General features: G+C 36.2%; 2 protein-coding genes across 9 annotated transcripts; one reads left to right on the top strand and one right to left on the bottom strand.

Moving 5' to 3' along the window:
• The first annotated feature begins 3,122 nt into the window (after nt 1-3,122).
• Nucleotides 3,123-8,909, top strand: baalcb (BAALC binder of MAP3K1 and KLF4 b). Of its 8 annotated transcripts, none has more exons than XM_083562038.1 (4): nt 3,123-3,866; nt 4,578-5,023; nt 5,436-5,482; nt 6,134-8,909. In XM_083562038.1, exons 2-4 carry the CDS (start codon nt 4,840-4,842, stop codon nt 6,299-6,301), a joined length of 399 nt encoding a protein of 132 aa, XP_083418164.1. In that variant the 5' UTR covers nt 3,123-3,866; nt 4,578-4,839; the 3' UTR covers nt 6,302-8,909. The 8 variants fall into 8 exon arrangements, with proteins under 8 accessions (XP_083418164.1, XP_083418159.1, XP_083418160.1 ...); XM_083562033.1 differs by having other exon boundaries at nt 5,436-5,629; XM_083562034.1 differs by having other exon boundaries at nt 3,123-3,870; nt 4,582-5,023; nt 5,436-5,629.
• nme6 (NME/NM23 nucleoside diphosphate kinase 6) lies at nt 6,215-13,425 on the bottom strand. The gene is made up of 5 exons (XM_083562030.1): nt 13,207-13,425; nt 11,659-11,761; nt 11,261-11,300; nt 9,310-9,470; nt 6,215-7,543 (listed from the first exon to the last, which is right to left on the bottom strand). The coding sequence occupies exons 1-5, from the start codon at nt 13,297-13,299 to the stop codon at nt 7,392-7,394; spliced, it is 549 nt and encodes a 182-aa protein (XP_083418156.1). The 5' UTR covers nt 13,300-13,425; the 3' UTR covers nt 6,215-7,391.
• Between the last annotated feature and the right edge of the window lie 10,796 nt (nt 13,426-24,221).

Genomic DNA, 24,221 nt, shown 5'->3' with positions numbered 1-24,221 from the left:
TATACAGTGAGGAAAATAAGTATTTGAACACCCTGCTATTTTGCAAGTTCTCCCACTTAAAAATCATGGAGGGGTCTGAAATTGTCATCGTAGGTGCATGCCCACTGTGAGAGACATAATCTAAAAAAAAAATATCAGAAATCACAATATATGATTTTGTAACTATTTATTTGTATGATACAGCTGCAAATAAGTATTTGAACACCTGAAAAAGTCAATGTTAATATTTGGTACAGTAGCCTTTGTTTGCAGTTACAGAGGTCAAACGTTTCCTGTAGTTTTTCACCAGGTTTGCACACACTGCAGGAGGGATTTTGGCCCACTCCTCCACACAGATCTTCTCTAGATCAGTCAGGTTTCTGGCCTGTCGCTGAGAAACACGGAGTTTGAGCTCCCTCCAAAGATTCTCTACTGGGTTTAGGTCTGGAGACTGGCTAGGCCACGCCTGAACCTTGATATGCTTCTTACAGAGCCACTCCTTGGTTATCCTGGCTGTGTGCTTCGAGTCATTGTCATGTTGAAAGACCCACCCTCGACCCATCTTCAATGCTCTAACTGAGGGAAGGAGGTTGTTCCCCAAAATCTCACAATACATGGCCCCAGTCATCCTCTCCTTAATACAGTGCAGTCGCCCTGCCCCATGTGCAGAAAAACACCCCCAAAGCATGATGCTACCACCCCCATGCTTCACAGTAAAGATGGTGTTCTTGGGATGGTACTCATCATTCTTCTTCCTCCAAACACGTTTAGTGGAACTATGACCCAAAAGTTCTATTTTGGTCTCAACTGACCACATGACTTTCTCCCATGACTCCTCTGGATCATCCAAATGGTCATTGGCAAACTTAAGACGTGCCTGGACATGTGCTGGTTTAAGCAGGGGAACCTTCCGTGCCATGCATGATTTCAAACCATGACGTCTTAGTGTATTACCAACAGTAACCTTGGAAACGGTGGTCCCAGCTCTTTTCAGGTCATTGACCAGCTCCTCCCGTGTAGTTCTGGGCTGATTTTTCACCTTCCTTAGGATCATTGAGACCCCACGAGGTGAGATCTTGCATGGAGCCCCAGTCCGAGGGAGATTGACAGTCATGTTTAGCTTCTTCCATTTTCTAATGATTGCTCCAACAGTGGACCTTTTTTCACCAAGCTGATTGGCAATTTCCCCGTAGCCCTTTCCAGCCTTGTGGAGGTGTACAATTTTGTCTCTAGTGTCTTTTTACAGCTCTTTGGTCTTGGCCATGTTAGTAGTTGGATTCTTACTGATTGTATGGGGTGGACAGGTGTCTTTATGCAGCTAACAACCTCAAACAGGTGCATCTAATTTAGGATAATAAATGTAGTGGAGGTGGACATTTTAAAGACAGACTAACAGGTCTTTGAGGGTCAGAATTCTAGCTGATAGACAGGTGTTCAAATACTTATTTGCAGCTGTATCATACAAATAAATAGTTTTAAAATCATACATTGTGATTTCTGTTTTTTTTTTTTTTAGATTATGTCTCTCACAGTGGACATGCATCTACCACGACAATTTCAGACCCCTCCATGATTTCTAAGTGGGAGAACTTGCAAAATAGCAGGGTGTTCAAATACTTATTTTCCTCACTGTATATATATATATATATATATATATATATATATATATATATATATATATATATATATATATATATATATATATATATATATATATACTAGGTATGTGTTTTTTAATAAATGTATATATTTTTTCATTAATGTTTATGCAGTGAGTGATTTTTATCCTATGTGTGCACTATACTGCACTGTTAAGTTTACGGAATGATAAAGAACAAATCTAACGTCAAACCTTTTATACGTTATAGGACTTTATAGGACTTTATAGGACTTTATGATCAATTTTACATACCAGCACACTGACAATGACCATAAGAGTGCAGGAGGCAAAAGATTAATCTTTACTGCCCTCGTCTGGAGAAATGGTTTAGTGAATCTATTTATTGTGTGAAGTTATGAATAAAGTGCAGATTCTAATTAGCAGTAAAATAAGAAATACAAATTCATAATGGAATAGTTTATTTTTCCATGTACACAATAGTTAAACCTGTGCGCAATTATCATTATAGAAATGTTCTAATATATACAGTGTGAAAACTGTATACAGATATCACCTACTCTCTGTGTATAGGAAGTGTCTTCTTCCTCTCGCTCTCTCTCTCTCTCTCTCTCTCTCTCTCTCTCTCTCTCACACACACACACACACACACACACACACACACACACACACACACAAAATGTTAATAAACTTTTTCCCCCTATATTTCCTATACCACATTCACTGTTTGGGCTGTTTAACACATGAAAGTAAGGGAATGCAGGAAACATTTTATTAATTAATAAAGCAGTAAATGGCAGGAAACTGTTGAATGTTTAAGTATTTTTTTAATGCTTCTGCCAAGTGAATAATCAATAATTAATTGATAGTATATATGTATAGAGAGTATATACAATTGAGAGTATATATATATATATATATATATATATATATATATATATATATATATATATATATATATATATATATATATATATATATATATATATATATATAATAAATATATATATATGTGTGTGTGTGTGTGTGTGTGTGTGTGTGTGTGTGTGTGTGTGTGTGTGTATGAGTATATAAACTCTTCACAATTTGACAAAATAGAGTATTAAAAAACAATTAAATGTATATAAAAAGATAAAATCTATTTACAGAAATATATTAATAAAATAATATACAGCATATAGTTGACAATGCTGTGTTCATGTATTTACTATATATGGTTTATTTATGAATACATATATTTGTGGTTTCCCTTTAGTTCGTATTTCCCTGATAGAGATTTGTTATATGAAAAGCATATAAAAAAAACCCAATACATTCTTTAGAGTATAGAGTATAACCCTAACCCTAAATAGAAACAGAAAAGAGAGATTTAAAGAGATTTAAATGTGTTAGTAAACCAAAACCACATTCAGTAAATAGTCAATTAGAGGTTTTTCACCAAAAGAAAATAATATACAGCTTACATCTCAAGACAAATCAAAGCATGATAACTGAGGTTACTTACATAGCTGATATAACGAATAACCAAGCTTTTCTACAGTTTAGCAGTACTTTTACTACCAAGCCGGCTTACCAGTATAACTATACTTTATATATAAACATATCTTAACCACTATTTAGAGCCATGTCTATTTAGAACCATGTTTTCTTTTGCACTTTACTAAACTGTCATTTCATGCTTTCAATAGTTTTAATTATTTAATTTAATAACTAACCAGCACCTAGAACACTAGCACCACTTTACCAGTTTAACCAGCTCTGACACCAGTTTGATATCCAACTTGTCTAAGATGAATGTTTCAGCAAGAACAGAGTGACATCTCTGTAGCATCACTATCCACAACATTTGATTGATTCCTGGTTATGGTTATGAAATGTATAATCATAGTTTAGAGTTTCTTCTGATTAAAGGGCCATCAGAGCACAGCCTTTGGAGAAGAGCTATTTTTCAGTGACATATAATGACAGCCTGATGGTGCAATTTACCAGACTTGTGTCAGATTAATGTCATTACTCATAACTGTGACATATGGACGCAACGATTGCAGCTTTTTGCATAATAGGTTTGGAAAAGATCACACACAGCCTTGAAATGAACCGCTTGAGATGAATACACATACACACGCACGCGCTAGCGCTCGCACACGCACGTTCGCGCGCGCGCGCTGGCTAAAGAGGGGGCGTCACATCAACTGTTGGGGGGAAAAAATCACCGCTGTAATTCGCATATGCCAAGAATGTAGTGGGGAAAATAGGTCCAGAAAACGAGGCACGTGAGTGTTTTCGATCGTTACAGGTTTTTACCAATGCAAAGTAAGTAAACGCAAGATTTTTTTTTACATAGAAATACACTGTTTTGTTATGAAGCTGAACGTGCTGTAGGATAATTGCGGCGCGAGCATGCGCAGTGAGTCGCGTTTTCTATACACAGCTAAATATCAATATGCGTGAATGATTAGAGCTTACTTGAGCAGATTCCTCTGCTCTCTGACATACTGATAATGTTATTATCACTATTTAGGGACAAAAAAAAAAAAACGTATGGACAACAATTGCAACCTTATTTTACCTCCAGGTGTTTTTTTATAATCATGTGTATTATCAGTGGTTTGTGTTTATAAGTTGTAACACCATGTAATAATAATATAATGGCATTTAAATGTCAGCCATGTGCTGATGTAGTGATCTTCCACTCCAGGCATTAAAGCAAAGCTTTCATTATTATATTGAATAAATATTAAGACATACTATATATTTAAGACAAATGTCTTTGTAAATATCCATGTAATTCACATACAATAGTTCTGCAATGCTCATAATAGTGTAAAAAATATTTTTGCACCCTTTTTATAACCATGTTAAATATTTCTATTAATACGGACCTAAGATTGCCTCTTCTAGCTTTTCATTAATATATCCTTGTTTACTTTCATACCCAGCCTCATAAAAATGTCTTAACATTGTTTTGTATCTCACACAGAAAGGGTTAGTGTGTAAGATGCAGTGCATTGATTTGATCAGCGGTAAGCAACTGATCAGGAACACCCAGGAGCTCACATCCCAACGTCTCTTACAAGGTCTTACAAGCTGAACTGGTAGATTCATCTAAAGAATGTTGCCTGTACATTCTCAACAATGAGCCTTATTGAACAGCTTTTTTATCAAGCTGGCATAATGAAGAGCTAGTGTTTGAAGTGCCACTGGTGAGATCTTCTGGTGCATCCCACATCCCTGGAAGAATAATGGGTTGTGGTGGCTCTAGGACAGATGCTTTGGAACCACGGTACCTGGAAAGCTGGACCAAAGAAACGGAATCTACTTGGCTGACCAGCACCGACGCAGACATCCCGTTGTCTTCAATCCACAGCATCCCCTCAGATACGACATCTGAGGTTGCGTTCACATCAGAGAAAACCAACAACTCTGGTGAGGAAATCACAATCTTTTAGAAATAATCTGCTATATTGTTTCACCGTGACAGTGCTGGAGAAATACTGTCAAGACACCAATACATTCAGCTTCAGTTGTCATGGAGATGGCTCCATTCCTTCTGCAGTTCAGTAGATGGGGATGGGCTTTGATTTATACAATAAGAGCTCCCTTAAAAAATAATAGTCAACATTATTGCACCAGTAAAGATTACATATTTGAATGCAAATTGTTTATGGGGTATTATTAAGAAAGCTTTGGATCTCCGTGATGGAAAATGCAGATATTAACACTCAAGGCTCTAAACTGGACCTAAAACCTTTGGAAGGTTTCTTGCTTTAATAGTTGTCAAAGGGATGAGTCACTGTGTTCACAATTATTTTTGGTTTCTCTCTATCTGCACTGACAGATATCTTCGATGATGGCCTGCCAGCTCCTGCTCAGGCGTACCTAAAGGTGTGTTCTGCCATGTCTGAGGCTAGTCTTAATAATGTGAAAGATGGTTGTCCTCAAACTATACAGGCCTCTCAAGAACTGGAAGGGCTGCCCTCCTCACCAGGCACCACAGTGCAGAGGAGAAGTGTTGTTCGCACTGAAGAGATTGTAAGTTTCCAGTCAACAATAGACCCATTAGAAACCAGGCACATAAGTGTTATTTTTAGAATTGGTTCAATTATAAAACAGCATGTTATTTAACAGCTATATGCTATACATATTTTGATAGAGTAAATAAAATTAAAGGCACTACTCGGGCCATTGTTGTTATAGATAGAAAAACAATAAGATTAGAAAAAACACCAGGATTGTGCTGGACCTTCCAGACATCAATATTTAAGGTTTATGGTATTACTAAGTTTATGGTAATTATATGACAATAATATAATCTCAGCATTCTCAGATAACATTTATTCTAATACTACCTTGTGTTATCCTGTGTCTAACACATCTTCTGTCACAGCTGTGGTTTATCGCATAACCTAGACTAAGTAGAATTGAACACAATGAGCAGATATGCAAGTTAGAATATCAGAAAAGAGTATTGTACAATCACTGTGCAGTTTGTGATCAAATACATTTGTTTGTCTTTTTTGCACCCGATAAACCAAGTGGCAGGACAACAGGATGTCCACTAAGCAGGTGACCATCACTGTAACCCAGAGCATTCGTCAAGTGGACAAGAGTGGAAAGATCAAAGAAAAATCCCACACTACTTTTGAGGTCATGAAACCCCGGGATTGTCTGAAGGATGCAGACGCAGACTCGGTTTTGAAGTGAGACATGAACTCAGCATAGGGACTGACATAAGGATTGTCTTGTGAAAACTGTGATGAACAGAAGGCAGCATGGAACTGAAGAAGAGGGTATGATATTGGCAGAAGTACAGGTCTGTAAATATGCTTTCAGTCAGACAGGCTTTATTAGACTATGCTGTTTTGTGTCACTCACATTTAATTTATTTACTGATTTTACCAGATTCTCACTGTAATTTATCATTCTCCATTGCCATGTCTCGATTCTAAAAAGGGCATTTTAGACATCTGAAATGGTATTCTGGGAAAAAAAAACGGGTAGATTTGTGACAATCAAAGCAAACACCAGAAGGCCTCTTTAGCTATTTATATAAACAAAGGCACAATTGTTTTATGTGGGCAGCACACCAATTGTATGTAATTATCTTGTTAATGAAGAGTGCCTTTCAAAGGTTTAATAATTATTACATTTTGCTATTAAAGCAAATGGGATTTATTGGGAAATAATTAACAAATTATTCTAATAACTGGGTGACCGGGTGCAGATTTCGCATGTTCTCCCAGGTGTGATTTTAGATCCCCGACCCCCTCTTTATCCCATTCACCCACCTTCAACCAAGTGCTACCAGGAATAGCTTTGGATCCATGTGGTTTTGACGAGAATAAATCGGTGGAATGACTAAATCATCAATCAAAATAATACCAGAACTGCTTTTGGTTTGATATGAGGTGTCAGAACATGCTAAGCTTCACCACCATGCTAACACTGATGTGCTAATGTTTACTATTAATGTAAAGATGTAAATTAAACTACTAAATGTATGTTCTAATTGTGAGTAAAATTCAAAGCTATGTTTAGTACATTACTAGGATTTTTCAAGGTCACATTAACATAACAGGACATGCTTTATTGACTAATGTAGAGAAAAAATAACAATGACCAGTAGAATGTATTCTATAATACAGGTAGGTTTAATTTCAAAGTGCACTTGATGCCACACAATCATTTACAAAAGCAAATCGCACATGAAGAAGACACAATATTCAGGCTTTATATACAGTACATATGATTATATATATATATATATATATATATGGTAATGGCAGTTGAATGGTCAGGTGTGTTTTAGTGCTGTATGGATTTGTCTCTGCTCGTCGTATTCAACGTGCCCCATCCTAAAATGTGGCTCCTCCATCTCTTGCCAGTGTTGAACACTGAACTCGGGAAAGAAGAAAGCAATTTCTCTTTCGGCTGACTCTGACGAATCTGTGAAAGCACACAAACATTGTAATTCACTTAGGTAAAAGCACAGGGGCGAGCAGAAGATAATCCACTGCCATCAACACAACGCACTTTGTTTACAGATGGATGTGTGCTGACTGCGAATACGGCTTTACTCAGTCTGTTCGACGTGTGCAATTGTGAGAAATTGGTCGCTGAACAGACAAAAAAGAATTTGATTTGTAGTTGGTTAGGAACAGCAGGAGAATATATTACTCCTATAGCAGCCTGTTCTAAGCATTCATCTCTAGCTGAGCAGAAAAACCTTTATACGATTATCCAGCATATATTATATAATATATATTATATTGATTTAGACAATTTTAGAACGAACGCAAATGCTGATTATTAATTGGGACATTTTTGTTTAATCATTATACCAACAATCAAGATTTTAGTCAATATTTACATACGAATGGGGAGAAAACTGATTACTGTGGCGTGGTTATTGATACCAAAACGGCTGAGTATTTCAGAAAGTGATGAATTCCTGGGATTTTTACACAATACAGTCTGTAAAATATGGGGGGTGAACAGACACCTTAATTAGTCTTTACAACTGTGGTGAGCAAATACAGTATATTGAAAAACACAGCTCAATCCTCTGATCCTCTGACAGATGTCACTCACCCAGTGTTTTCTTTTCTTCTTTTCGCACTATTCTGTGTGAACTCTAGAGATTGTTGAAATACTCAAACTTACTCAGGCTTATCTGGTAGCAGCCATGCCACGATCAAAGTCAGAGATCAAAAAAAATTCTAATTTCCCATTCTGATGTTTGATGTAAACAGCAACTGAAACCCTTGATCTGTATCTGCATCATTTTATGCATTGTGCTGCTGCCACATGCATGAATGAATAAGCATGTAAATGTGCAGAAGTACATGTATTCCTTTTAATAAGAACAGTGAGTGTGTATATTTAATACAGCCATATTAAAATGGTCAGTTTTATGTTTGTTTTTTTTGCCCCACTCACAACCATTCACCTGTAAGTGCTTTATTCACTTGACTCAATTACATCAATATCTTGCTTCCTGCTACATAAAACAGCTTGTGTCATTATTATGATATGTGACACTGTATGCCAGTTTATTTTATAAAGTATCTACACCACACTTTGTACTGTGAAACCATAAATTCATAGTGAAAACTGCTTTTTTTTCCAGAAGCTTTTATTTTTTCATCATAGTGAAATGGTATAGCAAAAAAAAAAAAAATCTTTCTTCACAATGAAATAAACACTAACGTTTCCAAAGTCATCATAAGACATCAAAGATTTTTTTCCAGATTTGTTTGTAACAAATTTATGCACGTTTTCCATACTGAATTAAAAAGCCTTATACATAATTGATAAATTTGTATTTTTCAAATAATATAATTGTGGCAGCAGTTTGCGAGTGGAGGGCGGAGCCGGACTGGAACAGAGCGCACTGATTAGTCTCATCATCTACAATTGTAGTTTTACCGGTCGTTCCTTCCGGCTCCGCCCTCCACTCGCGAACTGCTGTCACAAAAATAAAACAAAAAAGTTTTGTCTTAAAAACAGCCACTGATGATTTTTTTTTTTATTTTAATGCTGTTAAAAGTAACACAGTTTGGGTGTAAAATGAACTGTCTAGGTTTTTTGTTTATTTGTCTGCTTTCTTCTAACTTTCTTAGTGTACTGGCATAACTAATCTTCACGCAGGCATTATTTTGTTTACTCGTACACTGTGTGCATTTAATCGACTTTGAGGCTATAATAAATACCTGAGCCGTGAGTTGTGTTCCGGGTGTCAGTGAGGCCGTATTGTGCTCGAATTGTCTTTGGAGATGTGTACCGCGCTCGATACACTTTAGTGGGACCCATCAACTCCCGCCAGTGGCTAACAGCATCCTCTTTCGCGAGGATGTAAGCTCTCATTGGACCACTAAAGCAGGGGAAAAAAAGGAATATCCCAAACTTAACTGCTAGATACCTTCAAGATACCTTTAACTGTAATCAATTTATAAATAGTATTCAGTTTATAACTGAATCTGATTGCTCTGAGCATGCTGATGAATATAGTGTAACAGCATTTCTGACACAAGTGCCAGCTTAATGCTAATCAAAGATTCAATTAATGGCATTTACTCTCATAAATTATAATTTTTATATTAATAGCTCATTCTATCATAATAGCTCCATTTAACAATTTATTTCTAATAACAACCGTATAAAAAACTGACAATGAAAAATGTAGAATTGTTAATATTTAAAAATTCTCTATAAAATGTCTCGCTAAGAACTGCGCCATTTTAGAAATTCAAAGCCAAAAGGGAAAAAAAGCTGGTAAAGAATGACTGTTCATATCTGCCATAATGTGAGAGATAACAGTCTGAATAAAGGAGAGTCGTGCAGGATCTGAGGTGATCAAAATCGGGAGAAAAATCCATTCTAAAAGTTAGATGATGTATAACTGCTGTGGTATTAAAGAAATCAAACAGCTCACAACACACCTCAGGGACGCTGACTGTTTACCAATTAATGTAAAATAATGTACAAATATGACATCAGCATTGTCTCTAAAGGACTAGAAGGTTGTTCATGACTAGCATTGATTCGAGGGAATGTATTGCTTTGGGTTTTTTTTTTGGTGTATTTGTCTGTAAAGGACAAAAACATTGTTCATGCGCATGTCTGATATAAACAGCAGGGATATCGAAATAATGAGGTGCTTCTTTTGTGGGAATCTAACAAGCAAAGCCTGCAAACTAATACTGCATCAAGTGGCATGCACATGTTTCATCTTTGTTTTCACAGACAGTAGTGCTGCCTGATCACCGGTTGCCATGGGAACAACTGACCATCACCATCTCAGATTAAAGCCGTCTTTTAAGCATCTTAATTGTAGTACCAGTATAGCCAATAAAATGTAACTATGATTTTTAAGGATTTTACTGTATATCTGACAGAACATTACTCAGGCTTGTGGTATTATCAGGTTAAAATTGGATTCTATTACACAAAACTGTGAATCAGCATTTACAGCTCAAAAATTAAAGCAACACTTTAAAGATACTCAGATTTATTCTATCTGTCTTATTATATACTTACAATATAGACAAAAGTATTGGGACACCGGACATTTTATGCTATATGTGGTTCTTTCCCAAACTGCTACCACAAAGATGGAGGCCCACAATAGTATAGGATGCCCTTGGATGCAAAAGCATTATTTTTTCCTTCACTAAAACTCAAAGATCTGAACCTGTTCCAGCATGACATGGCCCTGGTGCACAAGTCAGCTCAATAAAGATTTGGTTTACACGGGTTAGAGTAGAAGATCCTGGGGATGAATCTGCTGATGAAACACTGACTGCACCTCAGGGCCTCCTCACCCTACATCAGTATGTGACTTTACCAATGCCATCGTGTCTGAATGAGCACAAATCTCAACTATCACACCCTAATAGCTTGTGGAACAACTTCACAATTAAATGGGTACTAAATGAAAGAAGGGACATTCAAAAAATGTTATGGTCAGGGGTCCACAAACTTTTGTACATACAGTGTATCTGCTTTCTTTTAAATAAGAGAGTTCACTTGTTGATGTACAATAAAATCTGCATTTTTCTTTGCACTCTAATTTCTGATCTAGAATTATCTTTAGGCATTTAAGAAAAATGAATGAGGTTATTGTGAAGATGATGACAATTACACACAATGACTCACTCATACCTTGACATGAATTCAACCAGTCTCTGGTAGAAGAAACGTCCTAGAAACACACAAATGTAAATGAGTATCACTTAGCTAGCCTGAGCTGTTACTCTGTTAGCATTCTTTCAATTGGGATTATGTACTACAGCAGACATTTCTGGCTGGTGATTCAGCGACAGCATGACTCATGGATTGCTTGCGAAAGACGTATCCCAGGTGGTAAAAGAGAGCACTATATTGTTTCTAAAAGAGAAATGGGAGCATCTACATTACCATTAAATGACTCATGCAGTAAATTGCTGGTTAGGTAAAAAAAGATCAGTATTCTTGAACTTTTATCATTTACAACATTTTATTTTGCCTTAAAAATGAAATGCATATAGTGTACATGTGTCTTAGGGGGAATTCTTCCTTACCTTTGTGCTCTGCATAAAACCTCTCTGAATCACTCATTTTCCAGATGAGATCTTTTCTTCTGACAATGATGAAGTTGTTCTCTAGGATTTTCCGATGGAGCTCCTTATATGTAAAGTATATATTAAAAGAAATTGACAATTAATGGATACATGAAGAAATATAATTTTTAAGAAATAAAAGACTTAGAATATAAAGAATATATATATATATATATATATATATATATATATATATATATATATATATATATATATATATATATATATATACACACACACACCCTTGTGGCTGATGAACGCAAATATCCATAAGCACACTCCAAAATCTAGTGGACCTTCTTTCCAGAAGAGTAAGTGCAAAAATTGGACTAAATGTGGAATGCAATGCTCAAAAATCACATCATATACTTATGACCAGCTGACCCAATATATTTTTTTTTTTATCATCTCTATAGATATATCTATCATACACAGGCATATTAAGGCAAAGAGAATATGCCAATCTATCTTTCATCTATAAATGTTTCAATTCAATAACTAAAATATTTACAGCTGCTCTATGCAAAAGCAAATCAAATTAGCAGGCCAAAAGTGATGCAGAGTAAAGAAAGATGTTGGATTTTACCCAGTGTTTCAATTAATCGCTTTTAAAATGCAGCCACATGTGCAAATTTAAGAACTACAGGGGGATCTGAGGCCTATCCTGGAAACACTAAATATGAGGACGGAAATACACTATGAATGGGGCATCACATAGTAAGGTGCCATGTACTCATATCATAGGGCAATTTAACCCACACGCATTAGTGAGGCTTGGGCACATATATCCCTTTCACAGTTCACTGGTTGTCCTTCTTTGAACTTTTTGAAGATGCTCTGTCATCTAGCCTCATAATTGACTGTTTACATGCTGCCTAATTTATCCCACATGTTGACAGCTGCCATTGTGATGAGAAAATGTTATTCACTTCACCTCTCAGTGCTTTTGATTTTATAGCTGATCGTTGTATGCATTAAGATCATTTAACAACAGTAGCCTGTAAAAGTGTTTTGCTATTAAGTATTTATTACTATTTACACCTGCTCCTAATAACAACACTGCTTGTTTCATATATTTGATGGATGGATGAACGACTGAATGAATAATACACTAAATTCATCTCACAAAGGCAATCAACCGATAAGTGGAATCTCTTGTGCTGAACTTTAACACAACGTCGTTGTACCATTAAAATGTAACTTAGTGCCATTGTGGATTAACGTCAAAGATCCAGTTCGCATTCATTTTGTAATCAAACATCCATATTTCTCTGCATGGTCATATACCTTGCTCCTAAATCAGATTCCCAACCTGGCTCTGGACTTATCTTTGCTTTATACATTTTAGACTCTAAAACAGCCAGGATCAGGAGGTGTCTGATAATGATCTGATTAGCTCAATCCGGTGTGTTTGGAGCAGAACAAGATGGTAAGGACAAGCGGATACCTCTGGACCAGGGTTGATAACCTGTTTTAAGACATACAGCAATATTTCTCTCCTTCTCTCACCTCCAGTAGTAGAGGTTGAGCGACGGCATCCGGTTTGATGACTGCAAGGGTGAGCTGCAGGACCTTCGCACATCGCAGCCGTGTCAAAATCATAACTGTGTTTGGAATGAAAGGCTTATTCGTGTTTACTTTCTGTCACCCAGTTTTAAAGATTCTACCCTGGAATAAAAACTAGTTAACAATCTAAATTATCCATTAACCCTGGCTTCGATTAGGTAACTTTATTATCTGATGTTTATAGAAATCGGACTAATGGTTCGTTTATTTCTTTCAATCTTTGCTACTTCTGAACGAGACTCGCGACATGCATGGGCGCCGCCATTTTGCTCTTTCGTAATGCAAACCGAGCCGACCAATCAGATCTCTTATCTGGGATCCCCACGTGTTCAAATCCATATGGTGCTGTAAATGAAATACATTACAATTACACTTTATTATTTGATTATACGGCGTTATAATGTTTTTCTAAAGAATTTACAGTGTTTTAAATACTGTATAAATGCTTAAATGTAGACTTTGTCTGAATGTAGAAACATTTAGAATTTTGTCTACTGTTCATTTTAGCATTTAACATTATCATTAAGCAAACATTTTATTATTATTATTATTATTATTATTATTATTATTATTATTAGTAGTAGTAGTAGTAGTAGTAATAATTAATATTATTATTGTTATTAACGATTATTGTTGTTGTATCATCATTATTATACTAATACTAATTATTATTGTTGTTATTGTTCATTTCATCTGTGTTATTATTATTATTATTATTATTATTATTATTATTATTATTATTATTATTATTATTATTATCATCAAAATAGTTAATCTCACTATCTTCTATTTTCTTTTTGTTATGATTATTGTGATCATCCTTGACATGATTTTAACAAATCATGTCTTATTAGTGCAGTTTTTATGCTTCTGCTGTATACTGAAATATAGACATTGTCAGAATACTGTATCCATTTTTCTAGGCTGCATGTGGATAATCAAATTTCATGTAATGTTCTATTGTTTTTACACAAATGCTTGATAGCAAAATTTCAAAAAGGAATTTAATAATTAATACATTTTAATCACAGAATTGTGATAAAATAAAACTAAGGAATAACTATAGGAAATTATTTATTTATAATTGTAATATAATTTATAAATTATAGATATAATTTTATAATAATTCAATACAATTAAATTATAGATTAGTTGCTTTCAACAAATTAACAGCAGGATTTAGATCCTGACCATTTTCTGTATTTTTGTGTTTGGTGCCAATTCATTGTATGTGCATACAATAAATTTTTATTCAGTCTGAATCTGCTTTATTTATATAGTAAATTAAAAAATTCCAAAAACATTCTATTTACAAATTAACAGTTTAAATATAAAATACTGTCTTATAGTTAACACTGCCTCATTGCTAATTCCCATTCTTAAAAAAATCTAAATACCATTTATTTTAGTTTCTGCTGTTATTCCTCATCGGCAAGCAAGACACAAACTGTACATAGAGAAACATAGAGAGTTTTCAATCTACCAGTCAGCAAAGGAACAAATTAGAATAAGCCAAATATATTATTTGTTATTAAATGATCCATACCCAAGGCATCACTTGTCACACTTTAATCAGGATGTCTGTCCTGCTTTTACAACAGGGTAGCTGACACCTACTGAAGCCACACACACACACTCTGTTTTGACACTGTGTGTGTTTCATGTGCCTCTGTAAAACAGGAAGTGATAGGGTGGGTCAGGTCAGAAAGGCATTTCCTGTCATAGACCCATTTGGTCACCTGCTATTTTGTGTCCTGCCACTGATTGCTCTCTTTGTTTACAGAACATTAAGGCATTGCATGCTTATCAACATATGAAACCAGATATGGGCCAAAATAGTTATAATCGTGAAAAAACTATTTGCAACAAACACAATATGTTTTGTAACATTAAATTGTGTGTTTCAGATGAAAGTCGTTTGTTTCTTATGAGATCCTGTTGTCATAATTTTCCGCTCTATGTATGTCCATGTTTTCTTCTGAGATAAAACTGTCATTTGCTGGCTCTGACTGGCACCTGTTTTAACTTTTACAAGCCTAAATACAGGTCTCCTTTGACCTTTTCTATTCTTGTCCCTCTTAGTCTGGGCAGAGGCTCTCTGAGACAGCTGTTTCAAGCTCAGCGCACACGAGCAACTGGCAACCCCCAAGAAAGGAATTCACCTTTAACTCTAACTGTTTTGCCAACAGCAGGTCATTTTAATGCTACAGGTTTCAATGCTACTGATATGGAAAATATCTTGAATATTAGCAAATTACCAGCATTAAATTTTCATACATTGTGATTAAACCCAGAATTTTAAGATTCTAATTTTGTATTATATGATTTAAAGTATTTACATTGTTTAACTAATTTCTACACATTTTCTCCAGATTTTTTAACATTCAAACACGTTATTCTTTATACTTCATATGAGCAAAATTATCTATAAACAGCCGTTTATAGATAAGTTTAATCATTTTATCTGTGGTATCATAAACCCGGATTCATAGTTACAAATACATAGCTATATAGTATATATAAGATATTTCAGATTTTCTCTATTTTGCTGTAGTGGAGATAATTAAACTATAACCATGATATTATAATGATTATTTGGTCATATCAATGCAAATACAGGTACACTATGTTTACATAGGTTTGTGAACATTTTACCATAAAATCTATTTGAATATTTATTCCCCATTTGCTGTCGTAATAAGCTCCATTCCTCTGTGAAGATGTTCTATAAGATTTATGGGGTGTGGTTGTGGAAATTTGTGCTCATTGTATCTCAGCTTATTCAAATCATATGTTCATAGAGCTGGCTTGGTTCACAGGAGCAGCGTCATGCTAGAACAAGTTTGGGTCTCCTAACTCGAATGAAGGGAAATTTCTGTGCTACTACTTCTAGAGAAATCCTATACAGTTGTGTGCTTCCAACATTATAGTAACAGTTTGGGGAAGAACCACATGGCTGAAAAAGTAAAGTGAAGTCGGAAAAATGTGTCCTAAGATACAGTTAAGTGCAAAATTTGGATCCACGTAGAATAGATTTAAAAAAGCAAGAAATCCATTTTAAGATATGCAGTGTTGGATTGAAGTTTGTGTCCAACATTTATCAAAAATGAGCAAATGTTATATATGTAGGTTAAGGTAATAATAAGTTGATTATGAGAGGAATATTTTTGAAGTGCAAGATACTATACCCTACTTGCTACAAATCAGGTCAGGTGACCTTTTTCAAAATATTCTCTTGGATTTTTTACGCACACATTTTCAAAAACGTTTTCTTATATACTACGATGACTTATAACAAATGTCATAGGCATGAACTGCTCTTGATCTAGTGTTAAAGGTATGCAATTAGAGGAAATGCTCTTAAGCAGAGGGGAAAAAAGCACCTGCTTTAAAATTGTTCAGCTGTTGAATGTGCAGGCACTAGACAACACTGAGAATACGAATGCTTTATGGGATTAGTTTAGCTACACATTTCATCTTAGATGGGAAGTCACAGCAGCTGATTCGTAGTCTGAACTGAGGTCAGTGGTAGATGTGCTGTGTTTCTGAATTGGCACTTACCATATACATAGGCCATCTGAGCCCAGATCAGCTGTCATGCTGTGCCATCTAGGTGGAAATCACATATGGTTTTTGCTGTGAAATGTAATGTAAAAGAGCCATGACCTTCTAAATACAAAGGGATGCGGGCTGACGATTTCGTCACAGAACGGAACAAAGTTATTAGTTGGATCAGTCGAAGTGTGCCTGAAATAAAAATATAATCAACACCCGAGTCTGGAACTGACATCAACACTGGGAAGTCTTGTAATTTCTGGATTTTTTTTCTGGAGCCTAGGGAAAAAATGTCACCTGTTTTTTAACATATGCATGTATGCATGTGAATTTTCTATACAATAAAATTATTTGAATCTTTGTATCCTGTATACAACCTGAAGAAACATTTATACAATTTATACTTTATACTCATTTTAATCCCCAGCCACATGAGCACTTGTTTCTTTAGCAATATATGCTGTAGCTCTCTGCTATGTCTATTACAATATTAGTACTGATTGCCTTTTAACATAAAAATAGAAACAGTTCATTTTGTTACAAGTGTTACATGTCATCCCTGATGAGGTGAAATGAGTCTAGGGTTCGGATAGTAGCTATTTGTAGATGCTTTACACAGTTAAAATACTGCATTAGGTTTCAGAGTAAGCTTCGTCTATAGCCCTGTGAATGAGTCCAGGGCTCCTGTTGCTCGTGCTCATTTTTAGAACACAGGTGCTGACTTCAGGATACTGCCATGCTTGCTGCAGGGGAAAATACAGCCAGCTCTCTCCTGTTTCTCTTGTTGGGCTAAATCAAGTCAATAGTAAGTCAGATTTGAAATGAAATCTGCATTAATTTAGAAAAAAGGAGACATTGCACAACCAAATAAAATTATTTTATTTATTATTATTAAAATATTTGTACTTTATTAACATGTAAACATCGAAAGTAATGATTTGGTCAATTTGGGATTGTGAGGAGGTATAATAAAAAAAGAAGCACTCGCTCATCATATTAAAGAAAATAATGGCCTCTGTATAGTATGTAAATGAGTTGAAATAAAAAACACATTGAAGAATACATGTATCTAATCATGATGCATTGAAGCTTTAATATGAGCGTATCTATTATTTTTTTTACAGCGCATAAATTAGGATTCGCTTTCTTTCAATTGCATTGAAATTCAGCATAAAAAGAGAAGAGAATAGTGTAGGGTGTCTTGGGCCTAGTGTGAACAGCTGAAAGGTGTGACTTGCTCTCCCATGTCATGGCCCTGATTGGGCTGGACAGCAGGCACAGGAGAGGCCCGGGCTTCTAAAAGACACCAACAGGTGGGAGGCCAGCATGGCAGAGGTGGGGGGAGTGAGGGAGAGAGAGGGATAGAAAAGGCCAGGAGCGGGAAGACAGGACAGAATCCACAAGCCGGGCTAAGAGGAGGATGCAACAAAGCGGGGCAGACAGAGAGAGGTGTGGAGAAGGTCATTAAATAACCCGGACAAACCTTTAGACAGAGGTGTTAAAATGTTTAGAAATGTTTTTTGTTGTTGTTTTGTTGTGTATATAAAAGGTCAGGTAGTACTAAATAGGCAATTAACAGTCTAGCTATTTAAGATAAACCTATTACTATGTCATTAGTATTAGTTAAAATTCATCATAAGACTTTTCCTTATTTAAAAAAGAGGTTGTTTTTTTTATTCAATGGATTCAACAGCGCCACCTTCTTTCTTTAATCTGTTGAAGACTTCAGTAAGAGTTTGGATTCGGAGAATATTACCTATCCTTGTTTCATTATGAAAACCACAAATGCAAGATATCACACGTTTGGCAGAAGTAATCCATGTGAAAAGGTGTGCTGGGAGGAAGCAGATGTTGGAGTGTCATCAACCTCACACTCGTCATTGATTACCTTTGATCTACTGTAGGCTAGCGACACTTTTCCACACCTCTGAGAAGTAAAAGGCAGGCGATGTCATTTCAAGCTCTGTAGGTTGACAACATTCAAGCTCAAGAGAGGATTGTTGCTTAATAGAGCTAAATATACAGTACCTTACAGACCTCTCTAGTTCTTACTTTACTAAAAAACCCCAACAAATGTACAGCGCAGAACTCTGGTGACATCCAGTACAGGTAATCTTTAATTTATGTTACTTTATTACAGTGATTACATTTAAGTGCATTTAATGAATGATTGCTAGATGCTTACGCAATATAGAAAAATAGACCTGAATAGACAGTTTCCTTTTCCTATGTATTAATTATTTTACTTTATAAACCATTTTGCATCCATATTAGCCACAGTGTTGTGTTCTATAAAGTAACTATAAGGCTGAAACAGTGCTATATGACAGGGGACTTGTGCAGAGAAGAAAATGCAGTTGCTGCCCCCCTGTGAAGACATGCTTCCTTATATCCCCATATGAATAATCCAGTTATGGAATGTAAGGAAGTGTGTGGTTTCAGGGGGAATTTATCATCAATGTTTAAGAATATCAGAAGAAAATTCAGTCTGTATTTTAACTCAAAATAGCCACAGTGCTAATAGGCAAGCCCCATACACTGGGCAGTATGAGAGGTGCTAATTCTTTTATTTATGTGTTTGGTTGGCCAAAGGCATCACTGTCTGTTCTAGCTGTCTCACTATGCAGACAGGACGAGCAGCTGTCCTAACAATTCGGTCTTGTCTGCTGTCTAACCTAAGAGTCCTTTTGCTTTATGTGTAATTCATGTTCTGTTGACTTTTTTCCTTCTGTATTTACATTTCTCTCTTTAATAAAATGAACAATAATGTCCCAATAATAATAAAAATACCACAAGAATTTCAGAAAATATCAGAAGATATCAGAAAAGAGACCTACATATAAATTTGAATAGTAAAGCTATAGTAAAACACTGTGTAGTTCAGTCAGTTAATTATTATATAGTCACATTGATATGCACAACGGTGCAAATAAATTCTGCTTGTCAGACTTATAGAGGATTGTAAAAATGTAAGATTTTTTTGCAGATAGCAGCCACATGACTCTGAATGAATATTTTAATTTCTATTTCTCTTTTGAATGGTTTCCTCAGGGTTCCTGGATTACTTATTAGGGATAGAGTTAGAGAGAAATGTATTATTTTAAAATTCATACCTGTAGTCTATTTATTTCTGTAAAGCTGAATTTTTGTTAAATTCAATTGTTTAAGGTGATTTATAAAAATAAAATATAATTTTTTTTCTCTCTCTCTCAACAGGTAAACGACTAGAGTCATTAGAACAGACAAATGGCTGTAGATATCTAGCAATAAGGGCAACTTTGTCCTCCTGCCATTCCCTCACTTGTCATGAATCAACACACCTTGCTGTGGCTGGTCAAATGGAACCAAGTCAGGTGTTTCTGTGAGGTTTGGTCCCCTTCAACCAGCTACTGCGCTGTGAATTCAGACAGCAATTTAGTATGTTAGTAAATAAAACTGCCATTTTGTGCAAAAAGCGCCATTTTTAAAGTTACTGAAACTTCTGTTTGTTTGTTGGGATTTTTGTTTGTTTTTTTACTATTAAAATGATATGAATGTTGTTCATGTCTCTTTGTATCTTAAGTGCAGTTGTTACTGAATAAAATGTTAAATGAATCTTGTGATTGTAAACATCCCCTTTTCAATATAAATAAAATAAACAACAAACAATTTTGAAGCTAATTCTGCCACTGAGCACTCTCAAAGCAAAACCATAATTCATAATTTTCCTATTAAGCAAAAACATTAGAAATTTGTAGCAATATAGTCCAAAATAAATTTCCCCCAAATTATCATTTAATTTAGGTAGGTGGCTACAGGCACTCCAACATGTTTTCCAAGATACATTTGTTAATGACTGCAATATTGACTCTTTTTATTTAGAAACTAACTAAAATTGTTTTACAAAACTTTACACTTGGCACAATGCAGTCAGACAAGTACCATTCTCCTGGCAACCACCAAACCCAGACTTGTCCATCAAATTGCCAGACAGTGAAGCATGATGTCGTTCCAAAGAGCACATCTCCATCGCTCTAGAGTCCAGTGACGGCGTGCTTTGCACTGCATCCGATGCTTTGCATTGCACTTGGTGATATAAACCTTGGATGCAGCTGCTGGACCATGGAAACCCATTCCATGAAGCTCTCTACGCACTGTTCTTGAGCTAATCTGAAGGCCACATGAAATTTGGAGGTCTTGACTCTGCAGAAGGTGGTGACCTCTGTGCATTCCCTGTCCCGCTCTGTGATTTTATGTGGCCTACCACTTTGTGGCTGTGTTGCTGTTGTTTCCAGTCGCTTTCACTTTGTTATAATACCACTAACAGTTGACTGTAAAATATTAAGTAGGGAGGAAATTTCACGACTTGACTTATTGCACAGGTGGCATCCTGTCACAGTACCACGCTGGAATTTACTGAGCTGATTTGTTTGTTACTTTGTTTTTCTTTTAATTTAATGCAGCAGCTCACAAAATTTTGTGTATCATGATTTTTTTTCATTGACACATATATTTTATTAAAATATAAATAATTCAATATGAAAGAGGCATAATTAAGAACTTCAATGCATATATATATATATATATATATATATATATATATATATATATATATATATATATATATATATATATATATATATATATATATACAGTGAGGAAAATAAGTATTTGAACACCCTGCTATTTTGCAAGTTCTCCCACTTAGAAATCATAGAGGGGTCTGAAATTGTCATCGTAAGTGCATGTCTACTGTGAGAGACATAATCTAAAAAAAAAAATCCAGAAATCACAATGTATATTTTTTTAACTATTTATTTGTATGATTCAGCTGCAAATAAGTATTTGAACACCTGTCTATCAGCTAGAATTCTGACCCTCAAAGACCTGTTAGTCTGCCTTTAAAATGTCCACCTCCACTACATTTATTATCCTAAATTAGATGCACCTGTTTGAGGTCGTTAGCTGCATAAAGACACCTGTCCACCCCATACAATCAGTAAGAATCCAAATACTAACATGGTCAAGACCAAAGAGCTGTCCAAAGACACTAGAGACAAAATTGTTTACCTCCACAAGGCTGGAAAGGGATACGGGGAAATTGCCAAGCAGCTTGGTGAAAGAAAGGTCCACTGTTGGAGCAATCATTAGAAAATGGAAGAAGCTTAACATGACTGTCAATCGCCCTCGGACTGGGGCTCCATGCAAGATCTCACCTCGTGGGGTCTCAATGATCCTAAGGAAGGTGAGAAATCAACCCAGAACTAAACGAGAGGAGCTGGTCAATGACCCGAAAAGAGCTGGAACCACCGTTTTCAAGGTTACTGTTGGTAATACACTAAGACGTCATGGTTTGAAATCATGCATGGCATGGAAGGTTCCCCTGCTTAAACCAGCACATGTCCAGGCATGTCTTAAGTTTGCCAATGACCATTTGGATGATCCAGAGGAGTCATGGGAGAAAGTCATGTGGTCAGAGGAGACCAAAAAAGAACTTTTGGGTTATAATTCCACTAAACGTGTTTGGAGGAAGAAGAATGATGAGTACCATCCCAAGAACACCATCCCTACTGTGAAGCATGGGGGTGGTAGCATCATGCTTTGGGGGTGTTTTTCTGCACATGGGACAGAGCGACTGCACTGTATTAAGGAGAGGATGACCGGGGCCATGTATTGCAAGATTTTGGGGAACAACCTCCTTCCCTCAGTTAGAGCATTGAAGATGGGTCGAGGCTGGGTCTTCCAACATGACAATGACCCGAAGCACACAGCCAGGATAACCAAGTAGTGGCTCTGTAAGAAGCATATCAAGGTTCTGGCGTGGCCTAGCCAGTCTCCAGACCTAAACCCAATAGAGAATCTTTGGAGGGAGCTCAAACTCTGTGTTTCTCAGCGACAGGCCAGAAACCTGACTGATCTAAAGAAGATTTGATCTAAATTGTGATTTCTGGATTTTCTTTTTTAGATTATGTCTCTCTTATTTTCCTTACTGTATATATATATATATATATATATATATATATATATATATATATATATATATATATATATATATATATATATATATATATATACAGTGAGGAAAATAAGTATTTGAACACCCTGCTATTTTGCAAGTTCTCCCACTTAGAAATCATGGAGGGGTCTGAAATTGTCATCGTAGGTGCATGTCCACTGTGAGAGACATAATCTAAAAAAAAAAATCCAGAAATCACAATGTATGATTTTTTAACTATTTATTTTTATGATACAGCTGCAAATAAGTATTTGAACACCTGAGAAAGTCAATGTTAATATTTGGTACAGGAGCCTTTGTTTGCAATTACAGAGGTCAAATGTTTCCTGCAGTTTTTTACCAGGTTTGCACACACTGCAGGAGGGATTTTGGCCCACTCCTCCACACAGATCTTCTCTAGATCAGTCAGGTTTCTGGCCTGTCGCTGAGAAACAAGGAGTTTGAGCTCCCTCCAAAGATTCTCTATTGGGTTTAGGTCTGGAGACTGGCTAGGCCATACCAGAACCTTGATATGCTTCTTACAGAGCCACTCCTTGGTTATCCTGGCTGTGTGCTTCGGGTCATTGTCATGTTGGAAGACCCACCCTCGACCCATCTTCAATGCTCTAACTGAGGGAAGGAGGTTGTTCCCCAAAATCTCGCAATGCATGGCCCCGGTCATCCTCTCCTTAATACAGTGCAGTCGCCCTGTCCCATGTGCAGAAAAACACCCCCAAAGCATTATGCTACCACCCCCATGCTTCACAGTAGGGATGGTGTTCTTGGGATGGTACTCATCATTCTTCTTCCTTCACAGTAGGGATGGTGTTCTTGGGATGGTACTCATCATTCTTTTTCCTCCAAACATGTTTAGTGGAATTATGACCCAAAAGTTCTATTTTGGTCTCATATCTGACCACATGACTTTCTCCCATGACTCCTCTGGATCATCCAAATAGTCATTGGCAAACTTAAGACGTGCCTGGACATGTGCTGGTTTAAGCAGGGGAACCTTCCGTGCCATGCATGATTTCAAACCATGACGTCTTAGTGTATTACCAAAAGTAACCTTGGAAACGGTGGTCCCAGCTCTTTTCAGGTCATTGACCAGCTCCTCCCATGTAGTTCTGGGCTGATTTCTCACCTTCCTTAGGATCATTGAGACCCCACGAGGTGAGATCTTGCATGGAGCCCCAGTCCGAGGGAGATTGACAGTCATGTTTAGCTTCTTCCATTTTCTAATGATTGCTACAACAGTGGACCTTTGTTCACCAATCTGCTTGGCAATTTCCCCGTAGCCCTTTCCAGCCTTGTGGAGGTGTACAATTTTGTCTCTAGTGTCTTTGGACAGCTCTTTGGTCTTGGCCATGATAGTAGTTGGATTCTTACTGATTGTATGGGGTGGACAGGTGTCTTTATGCAGCTAACG

Source organism: Silurus aristotelis (assembly GCF_946808225.1).
Source record: "Silurus aristotelis genome assembly, chromosome: 15".
In the NCBI taxonomy this organism is placed as follows: Eukaryota; Metazoa; Chordata; class Actinopteri; order Siluriformes; family Siluridae; genus Silurus; species Silurus aristotelis.
This window is presented reverse-complemented; position numbering and strand designations above follow the sequence as displayed.

What these genes read in the sequence shown, in the direction of transcription:
- baalcb (XM_083562033.1), top strand. Translation starts at nt 4,840, where the DNA reads ATGGGTTGTGGTGGCTCTAGGACAGATGCTTTGGAACCACGGTACCTG. An exon ending in AGAGAAAACCAACAACTCTG is followed by an intron (nt 5,024 to 5,435) that starts GTGAGGAAATCA and finishes CTGCACTGACAG; the next exon opens with ATATCTTCGATGATGGCCTG. An exon ending in TTGTTCGCACTGAAGAGATT is followed by an intron (nt 5,630 to 6,133) that starts GTAAGTTTCCAG and finishes CGATAAACCAAG; the next exon opens with TGGCAGGACAACAGGATGTC.
- nme6 (XM_083562030.1), bottom strand. Translation starts at nt 13,299, where the DNA reads ATGATTTTGACACGGCTGCGATGTGCGAAGGTCCTGCAGCTCACCCTT. An exon ending in CTCAACCTCTACTACTGGAG is followed by an intron (nt 11,762 to 13,206) that starts GTGAGAGAAGGA and finishes TTTACATATAAG; the next exon opens with GAGCTCCATCGGAAAATCCT. An exon ending in GAACACAACTCACGGCTCAG is followed by an intron (nt 7,544 to 9,309) that starts GTATTTATTATA and finishes GTGCTTTCACAG; the next exon opens with ATTCGTCAGAGTCAGCCGAA.